This window comes from Panthera onca, chromosome D4 (genome assembly GCF_046562875.1).
Source record: "Panthera onca isolate mPanOnc1 chromosome D4, mPanOnc1 haplotype 2, whole genome shotgun sequence".
Taxonomy (NCBI): Eukaryota; Metazoa; Chordata; class Mammalia; order Carnivora; family Felidae; genus Panthera; species Panthera onca.
In genome coordinates this window covers 70,382,557-70,398,379 of record NC_138351.1, presented here as the reverse complement: position 1 = coordinate 70,398,379, position 15,823 = coordinate 70,382,557, and the positions used below count along the sequence as shown (strand labels likewise).

Sequence of the window (15,823 nt, the reverse complement as noted above, 5' to 3'; positions counted from 1 at the left end):
TACTGTGATGATTTGATACACATATATTGTGAAATGTTTACCATAGTAAAGTTGGTTAACATGCTTCATTCACTTCACGTAATTCCCATTTTGGTTGTTGTTAAGGTGAGAACATTTAAGACCTACTCTCATAGCAACTTTCAGGTACGCAATACAGATCGTTAACTATGGTGACCATGCTGTCTGTTAGGTCCCCTGAAGTTATAACTGAAGGTTTGTGCTCTTTAACCAACATCCCCCCATTTCCTTCCCACCCCAGGATTAGGTCTTATTCTTTTAACAGATGTTGGAAGGGATAATTGCTGATAAAGGATGAGTACTGATCTTTGGATAGCTGAATCATGCTTAATACCAGATAGCCGTGGACATAACTGCACGTAAAGCGCCTGGAAGAAAATAATAAGTGTCTTGAGCCTAAAACAGCATAGTGATAGTAATCTAGTGCATTTGGATTGAGTGGTTTATTTTTTATTTTTATTTTTTTATTAAATATAATTCATTGTCAAATTGGTTTCCATACAACACCCAGTGCTCATCCCAACAGATGCCCTCCTCAGTGCCCATCACACACTTTCCCCTGTCCCCCACGCCCCATCAACCCTTAGTTTGTTCTCAGTATTTAAGAGTCTCTTATGGTTTGCCTCCCTCCCTCTCTGTAACTTTTTTTTCCCCCTTCCCCTCCCCCATGGTCTTCTGTTAGTCTGGAGTCTTAGAACCTTGACTACCCTACGTTCTCCTACAAATGGACCTTGAGAGCTTGTTTGGAGGTTCTAGCAGGGGAGTGCAGCTACTCGTATACCCTTGACTGAAGAACGGTCCTCCTCTATCAGGGAAGGTCGTCCTCTTGGAGTGCGCAGCTTTGGGAGGGACACACATGGAGTGGTGAGGGAGGAAGGGGACACTGGAGTCAGCCAGATCAGCTGAATCAACCCTGGCAATCAATGGGGTGACAGATGTCACAGCCAGATCGCCCTCACATCCAGGATTGAGTGTTTTAATACTTTTAATCTAACTGCCAAATTTTCTCCTTTCTAAATCTTTATGAAAAAACAACTCACTAAAGCACTGTTGTCCTAGTACCTTTCTGTCCTCATGATCCTAAAGTTTGAAAGTAGAGGGAAACTGAACATGTGTGCTTCTGACCTTAGCTTATCCCCATGGAAAACTACTTTTTGACAGTTATTATTGTTAGTATTATGATTTTAATGAAGAGGGTGAGCAGGAAAGGTCATTTGAAAAAGAAAAAATTCTTCCCCATCTAGCAAGTGGCATGAAGTCTGGTCCTCCAGCCTGATGGCCTTCGTCTCATCTCCCCCTTGCAGTGCAGCTCTGGACTGTTGGGAACTACCACTGGTATCTCAAGCAAAGTCTGCCCTTCAGCACCTGTGGGAAGAGCAAGCTGGTGTCTCTGATGTGGGACCTGGTGACCCCGTACCGGCTGCATGTTCTCTGTCAGGGCTGGCATTACCTCTGCTATGATTGGCACTGGACGACTGACCGGAGCTCAGGAGATAATTCGAGCGACATGGCAAATGTGGCTGTCATTGATGGAAGTAAGGAGCTGGAAAGCGTGTCCATGAGCCTGTAGGGGGTTCTGAGTCTGTTCGTGTAGATGTCATGGTTTGACTAAAACTGGAGAATTTTGATTTGTTTGGTGCTTTGGTTGTTTGGTTTATTTTTAGTTATTTGTTGTTTTGATTGGATGGGAATGCCCCCAGTGGGGGCTTGTATCCTCCTGAGAACCATAATCCTTCCTCCTCATCCTTACCCCTGCCCAGCCCAGCTCCATCCATGGTCTTCACGAATTTACTTGTCTGGCCTCTGAAGACGTTGAACATTTTGACTTCAGGTACAGAGGACGACAACAGTAATCTTGTGGCATTGGGTGTGTCAGTCTTACCTTTTTGCTCTGACACAGATTTACACTGATCCTTGCACCACTCCACGTGGGTTGCTTTGTTATTTGGTACAATATTTGTTAATTATATAATCTCCAATATGTTCAATTCAAGTCACAGACATCTGTCTAGTATGAGGATTGGTTGGTGTATTTTGTTTGATGAGGGGGAGGAAATTGGAGCAAGAAGGGGTTACTTCAATAGACAGTGTACTTACCGCTGGTAACGTAAAGGAAAACTTGTTGCTAAGATTGTGATGTGCGGTGGTGTGCTAATTTTGTTCTAATTAGTTCTAATTTGTTGTAATCAGTGGTCCTAATACTGATTTTACAATCATATGCTCTGTACAGAGGACTTAATCAGGTATGTCTTATTATTGAAAACATGTAGGGAAATGTTTCAAGGATTTGGAAGGGAATCATTCCCTCGGTTCATTGGCTTGGTTGCAGGCCCGGGTTTCAAGCTAGAACTCTTGGCCACCTGGCCCTCGTTTGCAAGAGTTGGACTGCTCCATGCCTGAAGGTTACACACTCAGTTTTCCTTGTGTACTGTGTTTAAGTTTATTTATGATAAAAGCACCAAACATTTTTAGAAACTGCTGTGTATTTTCTACCAGCATTATTAGATAGTGGTGCTGTGCTGTCAGATGCTTACTTTACAAAGGACACATCCACTTACCTAATCTCGTCTTCTTTCTCACACACAGGCAGGGTACTGGTGACGGTCTTCCGGCAGAGTGTAGTTCCACCTCCCATGTGCACCTACCGGCTGCTGCTCCCACACCCTGTGAATCAAGTCATGTTCTCTGCACACCCCCGGAAGAGTAATGACCTCGCAGTCCTAGATGCCAATAACCAGATTTCTGTGTATAAATGTGGTATGTTCAAAAACTGTTACCAAGATATTCTGAACCAAGTTCCTTCTGCACAAAAGCAGGTTATACTATGGTGTTGCCTTGGTGGTGCCTTGCCAGTGTTTTTAAAAATTGTGAAGTTTGTGATTAATGTCATTATTATGATGATATCTAATTGGCTTGTGGGGTTTGGAATGGGAAGGGGTTAATCCTACTCTGGTTTATAAAAGCAATTCGTTTTGCTTGTTGAACTTGAAAAGTTAGTTATTTAACAGTAACATTCAACCCTGGAAGTAGCGTAGTATCTTAATGCATCTTGATCACATTTTACAGTTTTCATAGCCTTTTTCACATACTTGCAGTTGATCTCACAACCTTCCTATGAGTGGTGTCAGAGCTGGGGTTTTTCTGTTCTGTCGGGAGGGAAGAGAATGCCAGCATGTTTGCAGTTTGCTTGAGCAAGAGTGGACAAGGACCTTAGCTTAGGTGTTCTAGCTTCTAATCCACTTGCCCTTCCACAGTCCCATTGCTGCCAGCTTCTATTTGCTCTCTTGATTTTTTTATTTGTGAGTTCAGTGGCATGCTGTAAATTACACTGGCACGTGATACTATAGCCTTGTTTTCAAAGCGTCCTGAATCCCCAGCCTGAAAGGTATGCAGAAGTTTAAGAAAGAGGTTGAGATGTGGTTATTTCTAGAATGCTTTATTGGTAAAGTGGATTACCTTCTAGAACCTATTAAATGAGGATTCAGTACCCTTAGTACCAGGGAAAATGTGTGTTGTTTACTACGATAGTGTCTGCATTTTTGTTTTCTAGGTGATAGTCCAAGTGTGGACCCTACGGTGAAACTGGGAGCTGTGGGTGGAAATGGATTTAAAGTTTCTCTTGGAACACCTCATCTGGAAAAGAGATACAAGTAGGTTGTTCTTAATTACCTTGGACCACGGAGAACAGCATTTAGTTCTAAATTCAGCCTACTCTTACTAACCTGTGCCTGTAGCTGAGTGGAACAAGTAGATTGAACCCCTGGGCTCTGGTTTTTCAGCCTGGTTCGGGAAGTCAGTTACCTGGATATCTGAATGCCATATGCTAATGGGTGACTGTGGAGCCAAGCTTTTAGCTGGCTTAGAACCCACTTCCTCTCACAGCCCTTGGCTCGGCAGGGAAAACCACACGGTAAAGGTGGAGATGAGGATGATAAGGCCAAGCTGCATATGCCTACATACCTGAGGGGGCCCATGTTGTTACCACACGGCAGACTGAATGCGGTCTCTGTCTTTGTCGCATCCTGCACTCCAGAACTTGGGGTTGCTGTGTTTTGAGTCTCCTGGGTTGCAAATCAGAATGCATTTTCCCGCTGAAACAGTAATATAAATGATTGGGTATAACTCAGTATCTCAGGTACACTGTAGACATTGTAAGATGACCCTGAAGCCAGTTATTAATTATAATACCACTTCTGTGAGAATCCAGGATTTGATTATTCTATTTGATAAGCCCATGTTCTGAATTACTAAATACTGCCTCCTGAGACGATTTATTTGTAAGTTAATAGGAATAATAAACAGGCTAAAATAAGTAGCTGAATTTAATAAGTAATATTTCTCTTAAATATATGCAATATGTTTAATAAATGTGTATAATGTGGGGGCTGTCTGTATAACGCTTAGTCATTTTCGAAGAACATTTATGTGGGTTGTTTCATTTCACAGAATTGAAACCATTGAGGGCAGATTTAAGGCAAACTTGGAAGTGTGAGACAATTTATTTTTTTATTTTTATTAAAAAAATTTTTTAATGTTTATTTATTTTTGAGACAGAGACAGAGGCTGAGTGGGTAGAGGCAGAGAGAGAGGGAGACACAGAATCTGAAGCAGGCTCCAGGCTCCCAGCTGTCAGCACAGAGCTGGATGCGGGGCTCGAACTCATAAACCATGAGATCATGACCTGAGCTGAAGTTGGACACTTAACCGACTGAGCTACCCAGGTGCCCCAGTGTGACAATTTAGAATATAGTATCATTTTTAAAAATTGAGTGAAGGATAGCTCCACGTCATTTAGAAGATTTTATGAAGGACTTGAATACTTGGTCCTTAAAGAACAGATCTGGCTAGGACTGGCAGAGATGGACCAGGAACATTGGCTATGGTGGGCAGAAACGTGTTGGTGGGAACCAGAGGTGGGAAGGCCCCTGTGTGGGGAAGAACACAGTGGAGGGGCTGAGTCCAGGGAGAGCTGGTTGGGTGCGAAGAGCAGGGTAGTGATCCAGCTTCTTCAGTGCGTGCTGAGGACTTGCCACTTTAGCTAAAAGGCAGGATAAGTAGCCATTACGAGTTCTTGCCTGATGTGGCAAAAACGTGCTCTGCTCTGATGTATTATGCTACAGGAGGAAGGTGTTAGAAGCCAAGATACCATCTTTCAGGCTAATTAGTCGTTTTGATGTGAAATACTTAAAAACAACGCACTCTACTGAGACCCAGATATCTGCTGGAGCCTGTTTGAATGCTAATAAGTGGTGGCAGTGGACAACCTCTGGGGTTTGTTACTCTAGGGCCTAGGGCAGGTAATTTTCTTGTGTAGTCAGTTTCCTGAAGTATTCTTTTCAATATAAAGATCTCAATATAAGAAATCTAAGTAAATAGAAAAACATTTAAAAAAAAAATTTTTTTTTTAACGTTTATTTTTGAGACAGAGAGAGGCAGAGCATGATTGGGGGAGGGTCAGAGAGAGGGGCACACACAGAATCTGAAGCAGGCTCCAGGCTCTGAGCTGTCAGCACAGAGCCCGGTGCAGGGCTTGAACTCATGGACCGTGAGATCATGACCTGAGCCGAAGTCGGATGCTAAGACTGAGCCACCCAGGTGCCCCGAGAAACATTCTTAAGCCAGGGAGACATAATTATGTTTGGATTTTGTACTGTTTGGATTTTGTAATATTTGGCATTACTTCAGGTTTTGTCGTTCCAAATTAGTTGACTGTGAGCAGGTGGTTCATTCTTCCTTCATTTAGAAAAATCTCAGTGATATTAAAGTTTTATTTATGTCTTGGATATTCTTCAATATTAAAACAGAATTCAGTTTGAGAATGGTGAAGATCAAGAAGTAAACCCATTGAAGCTCAGCCTTCTCACCTGGATTCAGGAAGATGTTTTCCTGGCTGTAAGCCACAGTCACTCCAGCCCGCAGTCTGTCATTCACCATCTGACTGTGATGCCTTCTGTGACGGATGATGAGCATGGACAGCTCAGTATTAGGTATTGTAGCACTTCCCTGTTATCACACAGAGTTATGTTTGTGTCTTTTCTGAGTATAGGACTTTTTCTGACTTCTGGGGGATGAGGTTAAGGGCAGTAACTTTGTTAAATATACTTAGCAAGGGGGTTAAGTGTCGTTTTGAGTCATGTCAAAATATAAACCTTAATATGTATCAAGAAGTGGTGAAACATAGGGCAAATACCAATAGATGGGGCAGAACCTTTTGTAAGATGCGATAAATTTTTTTTAACGTTTTTATATATTTTTGAGAGAGAGAGAGTGCATGTGCACATGCAAGCTGGGGAAGGGCAGAGAGCAAAGGGGACAGGATCCGAAGCAGGCTCTGTGCTAACAGCAGAGCCTGACGTGGGGCTGGAACTCACCAGTTGTGAGATCATGACCTGAGGGTAAGTTGGATGCTTACCCTACCAAGCCACCCAGTCTCGGTCTATATCTGTGTGCTTCATTTGATATAGTGACTTTAAGATGCTTCTTCTGGCTTCCTCATCTATATGTTCTTTTTGGTGCTTGACTGCATTTACTATTAGAGAGTGTCTGTTTTTCTTTGCTAAATTTCACTGCTTCCTGGCCCCTGAGTTTTGCTTCGATTCCAGACTGCATCTCGGTCTCAAAACAGGTTTCATTTAATGGGTGCTGTTTTCTGTAACGCAAGCCCTGTTGTGAGGTCGATGGTGTTGCCTTGACAGCTCCAAGAATCCTCAGGCTTCCAGCGTCAAAACTTGGCACAATAAGCCTAAATTGATATTATTCCTCAGACTCATTTGTAATTCAGGGTCTCCTGGTTAGATTTTAATTCTGGAAACCCTTGTTGCAAAATTAGGAACCTCTCCTTACAGTATACACAAAACATAAGGTAGTCATTAACTCCTAACCTTTGACTCAAAGTGCTTCATATTTTTAAAAAGCTTTTTATGAATATGTCCGGATAAAAGATATGTTCTAGCTATATGCAACACTCATGGGTAGCCAGGAGCTTACTTTTAAAAAGCAGAGCAAATGGGAGGGATGGTGAAATAGGTGAAAGGGATTAAGGAGAGTATTTGTTGTGATGAGAGCTGGGTGATGGATGGAATTGTTCAGTCACTACATTGTACACCAGAAATGAATACAACACTATGTTACCTACACTAGAATTGAAATAAAAACTTAACAAAAATAAGGTAATAAAAAACAAGGCACTTTACATCAGAAATACCTAAATGGTACAAATTTCTGCTTCTCCAAATTTGAAATTTTTTAAAAAACTTTTATTTATTTTGAGAGAGAGTGCACATGCTCGTTGGGGAAAAACAGAGAGACTTCCAAGACTCTGTGCTGTCAGTGCAGGGGCTGGATCTCATGACTGTGAGATCATGAGCTGAGCCAAAATGAGGAGTCGAATACTCAACCAACTGAGCCACCCAGGCGCCCCTGAAATTCTTTATCATTAGCTCATAGAAGGAAAAGCTAGGTCATCTCATTTGTTGTATGGAAATGAGAAGCCATTTAAAATATATTTGTGCTGGTTTGACTTCTGTTTCTCAAAAAAAGGCTATTCTCTTCATACAAAATATTACTGTCATTAGGGAATATAAAGTTCCTCAATCAGCTTACAGGTCTTAATAGCTTACATTTATTGTAGCTTGTATTTTGCAAAAGACACTCTTTTAAGTGCTTTACCTACAGTAACTCACTTATGACATTACCTCTTCGAAGTGTGTATCATTAGCACCCGTGTTTTACAGCCGAGACCACTGAGGCATTGAGCAGTTAAGTAACTTGCTTGGGATCATGCAGGTAGAGCCTGTATCCAGTCCCATTCATTCTCACCCCAGAATCTCTTCTCGTAACCCAGTCACAGATCATTTATCCTCACAAAATTTGGGGCATTTTGAGTTTTTCGTAGATTGGCTAAAAACTCTTTGAATAAATGTTAGCATCAGCAACATTTGGTTTTATTGTTCTCTTCTGCTTCTGTCCAGACATGTCTATTTTCTGTTCATCGACGCGGGAAAATACATAATGATAGTAACAGATTCTCCTCTTCCCTTTAATGAAGACCCACAGACTGTCATGAATGAATATGATAGCAATAAGAGATATTGAGTATACTCATTTTTCTACAGATTCACTGCTTTATTTAAGGCAGTGTATATTTTAAGGAGACAGAAATGATACCATGCATGTCCAGTGAAGGCGATTAAGTTGTTATAAGTTGTGTTAAGTTGCTGCCAGGTGGAAGTGATGACCTCACAGTGTAGACACCTAGCTTATTGGCATTGTGGAAAACAGTGTCGTGTGACAGGTAATTTATGTGGGCCCCTGCTTGCAGTATTTATCATTGTGTGTATGTATTATGTATATATTGTATTGAAATAGGCAGTGCAGCCCAAAGGGAAATTACTTCTTTTTTCATTCTGCAAAATGAGTGAAATGCTACTACTTTTGAGAATCAAGTAGTCTGTTCACATCCCCATTCCCCTTTTTTTGTCAGTTCATCTGTGGCAGTGGATGGAGTCATAATCAGTCTGTGTTGCAGTTCCAAGACCAAGTCAGTAGCACTGCAGCTGGCTGGTGGCCAAATGCTTAAGTACCTTTGGGGTGAGTATCAGAATGTTAGGAAAGCGTGTTTATGATAAATGTTTAATTCTTGAGAATGTGTACTTGTGAGTTTCTTGTCAGTGCTCCATTGACTGTTAGGTCTTTTAACTATCCTGAAAAACCCAAAGCTGTAGAGTGGAATTGGCAGGTATATTCTCCCTCTGTGTTCTCCTGTAATGGACTGGAGTATTGTATGAGTTTCCAAAATACACTTGGAAAGTGATCCAAATTGCATATTAAGTGTTCCAGCAAGTATTGATGTGACAGTGTTTTACAGTGAGCATACCAACTCTTTGTAAACCTCAGCTGCCCATCCTGCAGAGTCACCCTCTCTGGCTGTTGAACCATGGAAGAACCCTAGTGGATTTCCTGTTCGGTTTCCTTATCCTTGCACACAGACTGAATTGGCCATGATTGGTGGAGAGGTAAGTGAACACAGGGCAGAAAAACTTACCACTTAGAACAGTGGCCCAGGAACTGATGGCATTAGGTAAAAGTCTCCACTTACTCTCAGGGCAACAGTGAGAAGTACCTGAGCCTCAGCTTCTTCATCTATGAAATGGAATTAAGAGATTGTCTGACGTGTAGGAGTTAGCTGATTCCTTTCCTTGGGGGTATGAATTAAAAGATAGAAAAATGCAGTTGGCAGACTTTTATGCCCTGTTGTGTAGATAATTCAGAGTTAGTTTTATTAAATGCTGTTTGGGGACAACAGAAATGTAATCTCGAAAATAGTGTTCAGTGGGTTGTGATTCATCAAATATTGGAATGTCTATAATTATGGCAGATGATAGGATACAGTGGTTACAGAACAAAACAGCCAACTAATCCCTGCTCTTCTGGAATTTGTAATCTATCAATGTAGGTATGACTATCCCCTCTGATAAGAGAATGAAGGAAATGATCAGGGTGTGGTTTGGGGGGCTAATTAGAAGATGGTACAGGAAAGCGTCTCTGACATGGGTTACGTGCCAAGGTATGAAGGGAAAGAAGTCTCTGTCCCTGGGAAAGGGAGAGTGTTCCAGGGAGAAGGAACTGCATGCACTTTGAACTTGGAAAGAGCCCAGCTTATTCAGGGAACCGAGTGGAAGCAGTGTGGCTGGACCTTTGTGATAGGCTGTGGGAAGGAGTGTGGGTTTGTTTATTTTACAAAGATTGGAAAACTGTTGCTGTTTTTAATCAGGGAATGGTACGATCTGCTTCATGCTCTGAAAGGTTATTCTGGTTGCCCAGTGGAGAGTAGGTAGGAATGGGCCGAGAGTGGACGGACTGTTGGAGAGGAGGTGGTGACAAGCAGAAAGGAATCTAGTCGAGACACATGTAGCAGATGGGAATATGGGGCTTGCTGATGGATTGAATGGCATGCTGCTCCACTTTGCCCTGAGCCAGGTGTCTGTATTCAGCCTGTAGTCACCATCTCACGTGTCTGTATTCAGTCTTGATGACTCGGACTTAGAGGTGAAGCCACAGGGCAATAGAACTATGTGATAGACAAATCAGGTTTAACTAGTTGGGTTAGAATTGTTTGTAATTTCAATTTTGTTTCTTTGCAGGAATGTGTCCTTGGTCTCACTGACAGGTGCCGCTTTTTCATCAGTGACACTGAGGTATCAAGGCTGGGTTTGGTGCAGGATCCTTTTTACTGTCGGCTCCAAGAAATACAGCTAACTTTCCCCTTTGCCTTATTGTAGGTTGCTTCAAATATCACATCATTTGCTGTATATGGTGAATTCTTGTTGTTGACAACCCATTCCCATACCTGCCTGTGTTTTTGCTTGAGAGATGCTTCATTTAACAGTAAGTGTTCAGTGTATAAATTAGGAAATAGTCCCTTTTCTAATATCTTCTGCCCTTTGAAGCCTTGATGACTTTAAAGTTCACCACTTACTTTGGCTTTTTATCATAGAGTCCTAGACTGTGAGCAAACCTTTAGAGTTCTCTACTTGGCCCCTAATCACAACATAGTGTCTCAGTTCAGTATTCTATGCCAGTTAGCAAAGACTTCCAATGAAGGAGGTCTTTCCTCAACCAGAACATTGTAAAATTAAACAAAACTGCTCTCAGGAGTATATAACTAATCCAGTGTTGTACTTTGAGTTACCATGTACATACAACCGGCTGTCACTTCTTTGTGATCTTCCTTTGCTCACTGTGGCCACCCTCCATCGTATATCTGAAAGACTCTATCTAGTGGTTTGTAGGAAACTGTCCCATTTTTTCTTGAATTCCACGTATCCCTTCCCCCTACTGTTTGTGTGTTTTCCTTATTCTAGAAGACTTCCCCTTGTTTTCTTTGCTTCCAACTTGAAAACTGGGAATCTTTCACAGATGTGATTATAGTGTACTGATAATGTGCATAGAGAAGCTGCCCAGTCTTCCCTGTGTTTTCTAAATCATTTGAGAAGCTGTGTATGTGAATATGCACGAGGACTCTGTGAAAGAGAGGGCAAGTTCCAGGGATAAGGTTGTTTGTTAGGAAGGCTACCGGTTTTGTGGTTGAGTGGGAGAGCAAAGGGGTGTGGTTGTTAATTGCTCTCTTCTAGTTTGGAGAATATGTTCAGTTTCAACTGCAGTAAATGGAAAGTGACTTGTCATGACGGTGATTCTCATGGCTTAGCCAGTGGTGTCTTTAGCATTACATGCAGGTCTGAGCAACAACCACGTGTCTAAAGGGGAATCTCTGCGGAAGGTGGAGAGGGGTTCACGTATTGTCACCGTTGTGCCCCAGGACACCAAGCTTATATTACAGGTAAGCTCATTTTTCTGGCTGTGTTTCTGGTTGTGTTTTAGATACTCTTACACTTGTAACAATTTACTATAGGCCATTCCTTGCTGAATTCTCTGTTAGCTTTATACAAAGGTTGTTGATACAGGTTGTGCCCAGCATGGGTAAAAGGGAAGCTTCTCTTGGAAGTCAAAATAAATACTGAGCACAACTAGATTCTGCTGGAAGTGTGTGCATTTTATAGTATTGTGGTAGTTCTCTGTGAAGAGTTTAGTTAGGTGAAATGGTATATCCTGGGTATTTAAATTTTTTCTGTTAAGTTAAAAACATTACTGTTCTGATTTATTTATTTTAAGATGCCAAGGGGAAACTTAGAAGTTGTTCATCATCGAGCTCTGGTTTTAGCTCAGATTCGGAAGTGGCTGGACAAGTAAGAACCATGTATATGACTAGTTTGTTTGTTGTTATGACTTATATGTGAACATAATATGTATTCTATTAAAGTTTTTAAAACATGAAAGTATGAAATTACACATGTCTTCAGATTCTCAGAGGTTTTTTTCCCCCACACTTTGATTTTAATATTATGTGGTGCAATAAATATTCCTAGTAGGAAGAATCGTGAGACTCATCATACAAGACAGGGTTTCCTAGCCTGAGGAGGTCCACATGGGTTTTAGATGGCCCGTGAACCCAGGGAAATCGTGCACCAAACTGTCTTTGTGTATTTATTCAGGCAGAAGGCCTAAGGCTTTGGGCAGATGTACAGAGGGGCCTTTGACCCACAAATGCCTGAGACACTATTGTGAAGGAAATGATCCATTGTCTGAGTTTATTTTGGGAAAACTTTATATTAGAAAGACCTTTACTAACATTGTGCTAAAAGAGAAAGTAGACCTGAGTTCCATGATGATTGTCTATCAATGTGTATGTGGGCAAGTAGTCCTCAGACTGCCATGGGGACTAAGTGAAGAAGGTAAGTGAAGCTGGTACCTCATTTTTCATTCTGTGAATTGAGAGCGGAAGTCCAGTGGTAGTTGTTTGGCATTTGGACTGTAATCTAATTATAACTGGTTTGTATCATAATGAAAACATGTTGGATCCAGGAAGGTTATTAATCTTTGTAAAATGACATGTCTATTCATTATGTCTCTTCACAGACTTATGTTTAAAGAAGCATTTGAATGCATGAGAAAATTGAGAATTAATCTCAATCTGATCCATGACCATAACCCGAAGGTAAATTTCTGAATCTGATATTAACTCTAGCTTAGCTGAGACTTGAACTGACGTGATTGGAACTAAAATTTTTTGTCCTTTTTTTTCTCTTTGGTAGGTATTTCTTGAAAATGTGGAAACCTTCATAAGACAGATAGATTCTGTAAATCATATCAATTTGTTTTTCACAGAATTGAAGTAAGTATTTTGAATAATTTGTGAGTATCATATCCATTATTTATCTCATTTTGGAAATAAAACATAAATAGCTACAGGAAAAAAATTAACCTTCTGTTTGGTATTTTTTAATCATTATAAGTCTAACATGCCACTTACAGTAGGTATTTACTCTTTTTCCTTTTTTTTTAAAATAGCCTATTTAAAACTCAGACTCAAAAGTGTGTCCTTTAGAATTATAATTGACTATTTTTAGGTGTATATGAAATTGAAGTCAAATGGTGTGTTTTTCTGCAATGACTTTTTTCCAATTTAAAAAATTCTAAACGTACAAGAAAAGTTGAGACGTCCAGCGAGCATCCTATACCCCCACCTAGATTCTGCAGTTGGTATTTTGCTATATTTGCTTTATCATGATCTACAATCTGTCCATCCATCATTCACCTTTTTTAAGGCAAATTAAAAAAAATTTCTTTTAATGTTTTTACTTATTTCTGAGAGAGAGAGAGCAGGCATGAGCAGGGGAGGGGCAGAGAGAGAGAGGGAGACACAGAATCCAAAGCAGGTTCCAGGCTGAGCTGTCAGCACAGAGCCCAGTGTGGGGCTCAGACTCGTGAACCGCAAGATCATGACGTCAGCCGAAGTCGAATACTTAACCAACTGAGCCACCTAGGCACCCTGAGGCAAATTTTAAGTTAATTGTAGATATCAGTCCACTTTATGTCTCAGTATTCCACTTTGTGTAACACTGATTAGAGTGCGTTCTCCGTGTACAGGGTCCCCCCCCAGCAGGTCAGATTCATGTGTGATGAAATGTACAGACCATAAGTGTACTGTCTAGGCAGTTTTGACCAGTGTGTACTTCCATGTAGCCCAAACCTGTCAAGATAGAGAACATTTCCTTCACCTCAGAAAGTTCTTCCAAACCTCTTGTTAGTCCCATTCCCTACCTCCTTGGCAACCATTGTTTGGAGATTGTCACCGTAGATCAATTTTGCCTGTCGGAGAACTTAAATGTAAGTGGAATCAGATAGTATTTGCTTTTCTTTGTAAATTAAGCTGCTTTCACTCGGCATGTTACCATGAAAGAAACCCGTGTTTTTGCTGGTATCACGGGTTCATTCATGTAGTGTGCTATAGTGTAAATATACTACAATTTGTTTATTTGTTCCTCTGTAGTGGGGCACCTGGTCTGTTCCCAGTTAGGGGCTAATGTGAATATATCACTGTACACGGTTTTTGGGACACGTTTTCATTGCTCAGTTTGTTTCTTCGTTTTTCACCTAATGTGAATATAATGAAACTGTTCTCCAAAAGCCATTTTTATTACCTCATCAGCATGTCCCAGTATGTGGTAGTCATTTGATAGCTAGGACACATGTTCACTTAGTGACCTTTTAATGACCTGTTCTTAGGGAAGAAGATGTTACAAAGACCATGTATCCTCCTCCGGTTACCAGCACTGCCCAGCTGTCCAAGGATCCTGATGGGAAAAAAGTAGACCTTATCTGCGATGCTCTGAGAGCAGCCATGGAGAGCATAAACCCTCACAAGTATGTGTGCTATCATTAGTTGGCGTCTTTTGAGGCCCAGAAGTGTGCTATTGTCCTTACGCAGGGACTGAGAATGTCCTTCCTTCACTCTGCTCATTCTGGCGTTCTTCACTCACTACCTCAGGTACTGCTTGTCGATACTCACCTCTCATGTGAAGAAAACAACCCCAGAACTGGAAATTGTGCTGCAGAAGGTACACGAGCTTCAAGGTAGAGACCCTTTCACGGAGAGTGTTTAACAGGGCCCCGAGTGTCACCAGACTTCCAGTCTTGTGGAGATCTCACTGACCAGGTTCAGTGCCACATCACAGATTTAATATGTGGCTTATTGGACATTTGAAGACCTGTGTCAGTTTCTTTGAGCGCTGTCCTACAAAGCATGTACAAAAGAAGTCATATGGTGTTCAGTTCGGCCAAGAAATTTTGTTACTTTGTCTTTTCGGTTATGTTGCTAGATGCACGGGTTTATTCCCAAATGGCTTTGATCGGTCTTGTTTTCTTACACACTGACATGACAGGCAGTGCTTCGCCTGTTCCCGATGCTGTGAGTGCTGAAGAAGCCCTGAAGTATTTGCTGCTTCTGGTAGACGTTAATGAATTATATGATCATTCTCTTGGGACGTATGACTTTGATTTGGTCCTCATGGTAGCTGAGAAGTCACAGAAGGTATGTGGAGCTTCCACTTTAACATCCTTTTGGTTCTTATTTTTGTTATCATGGTGGTATGAAACCCTGTCTGTCCCTGATACTGCAGTATCTTGTCTGATATTAACACTGCATGTACAGGCCTAGAGGCAGATCTGTGAGTTTGTAGGGCTCACGCTTCTAAGCCTCATTCTCTGTCAGTTCTGGGCTTATCAAAGTGTTTTGTTTTTTTGTTATTTTTTTTTATTTTTAAAAGTTTTTTTTTTAATGTTTATTTATTTTTGAGACAGAGAGAGACAGAGCATGAACGGGGGAGGGGCAGAGAGAGAGGGAGACATAGAATCGAAAGCAGGCTCCAGGCTCTGAGCCATCAGCCCACAGCCCGACGCGGGGCTCGAACTCACGGACCGCGAGATCGGGACCTGAGCTGAAGTCGGACGCTTAACGGACTGAGCCACCCAGGCACCCTTTATCAAAGTGTTTTGAATGCTAGGTTGAACAAGTGAATTAAGTTACTTCATTATCTTTAAGATTATGGTCATGTATGTGAACAAAGTCTCCTCTTACAAAGGGAATATAGCAAATGACTCCTATTACAATCCAGTTCCTTGTTATGTAGCTGTTTTTCCCAGTGGAAAGTGGGAACATGCAGAATGGAAAGGTTTGAGGCCTCTTGTCCCACCTTAGCATGCTATAGTAGAAAAGTTGGGGCACCCCTGGTTTATACATTTAAAAAACAAATTTTTTTTTTAATGTTTATTTATTTTTGAGAGAGAGAGAGACAGCATTGAATAGTGGAGGGGCAGAAAAAAGAGAGGGAAACACAGAATCCGAAGCAGGCTCCAAGCTCTGAGCTGTCAGTACGGAGCTTGATGCAGGGCTCAAACTCGGAAACAG

General features: G+C 41.4%; 1 protein-coding gene across 3 annotated transcripts in view; it reads left to right on the top strand.

Moving 5' to 3' along the window:
* Positions 1-15,823, top strand: part of ELP1 (elongator acetyltransferase complex subunit 1) — a 58,686-nt gene that overhangs the window by 16,612 nt on the left and 26,251 nt on the right. For 2 of the 3 annotated variants that reach the window (XR_013551702.2, XM_078436602.2), the window contains exons 11-25: positions 1,323-1,553; positions 2,605-2,775; positions 3,569-3,668; positions 5,823-6,005; positions 8,501-8,607; positions 8,914-9,032; positions 10,161-10,214; positions 10,299-10,404; positions 11,241-11,356; positions 11,689-11,762; positions 12,493-12,571; positions 12,669-12,748; positions 14,143-14,280; positions 14,405-14,490; positions 14,799-14,947. Coding sequence is in view for 2 of the 3 variants with exons in the window: in XM_078436602.2 (XP_078292728.2) it covers positions 1,323-1,553; positions 2,605-2,775; positions 3,569-3,668; positions 5,823-6,005; positions 8,501-8,607; positions 8,914-9,032; positions 10,161-10,214; positions 10,299-10,404; positions 11,241-11,356; positions 11,689-11,762; positions 12,493-12,571; positions 12,669-12,748; positions 14,143-14,280; positions 14,405-14,490; positions 14,799-14,947 (1,793 nt within the window). In the remaining variant the exon portion in view is untranslated. The remainder of the gene's footprint in view (positions 1-1,322; positions 1,554-2,604; positions 2,776-3,568; positions 3,669-5,822; positions 6,006-8,500; positions 8,608-8,913; positions 9,033-10,160; positions 10,215-10,298; positions 10,405-11,240; positions 11,357-11,688; positions 11,763-12,492; positions 12,572-12,668; positions 12,749-14,142; positions 14,281-14,404; positions 14,491-14,798; positions 14,948-15,823) is intronic. The other variant, XM_078436603.2, reaches the window with a different exon arrangement.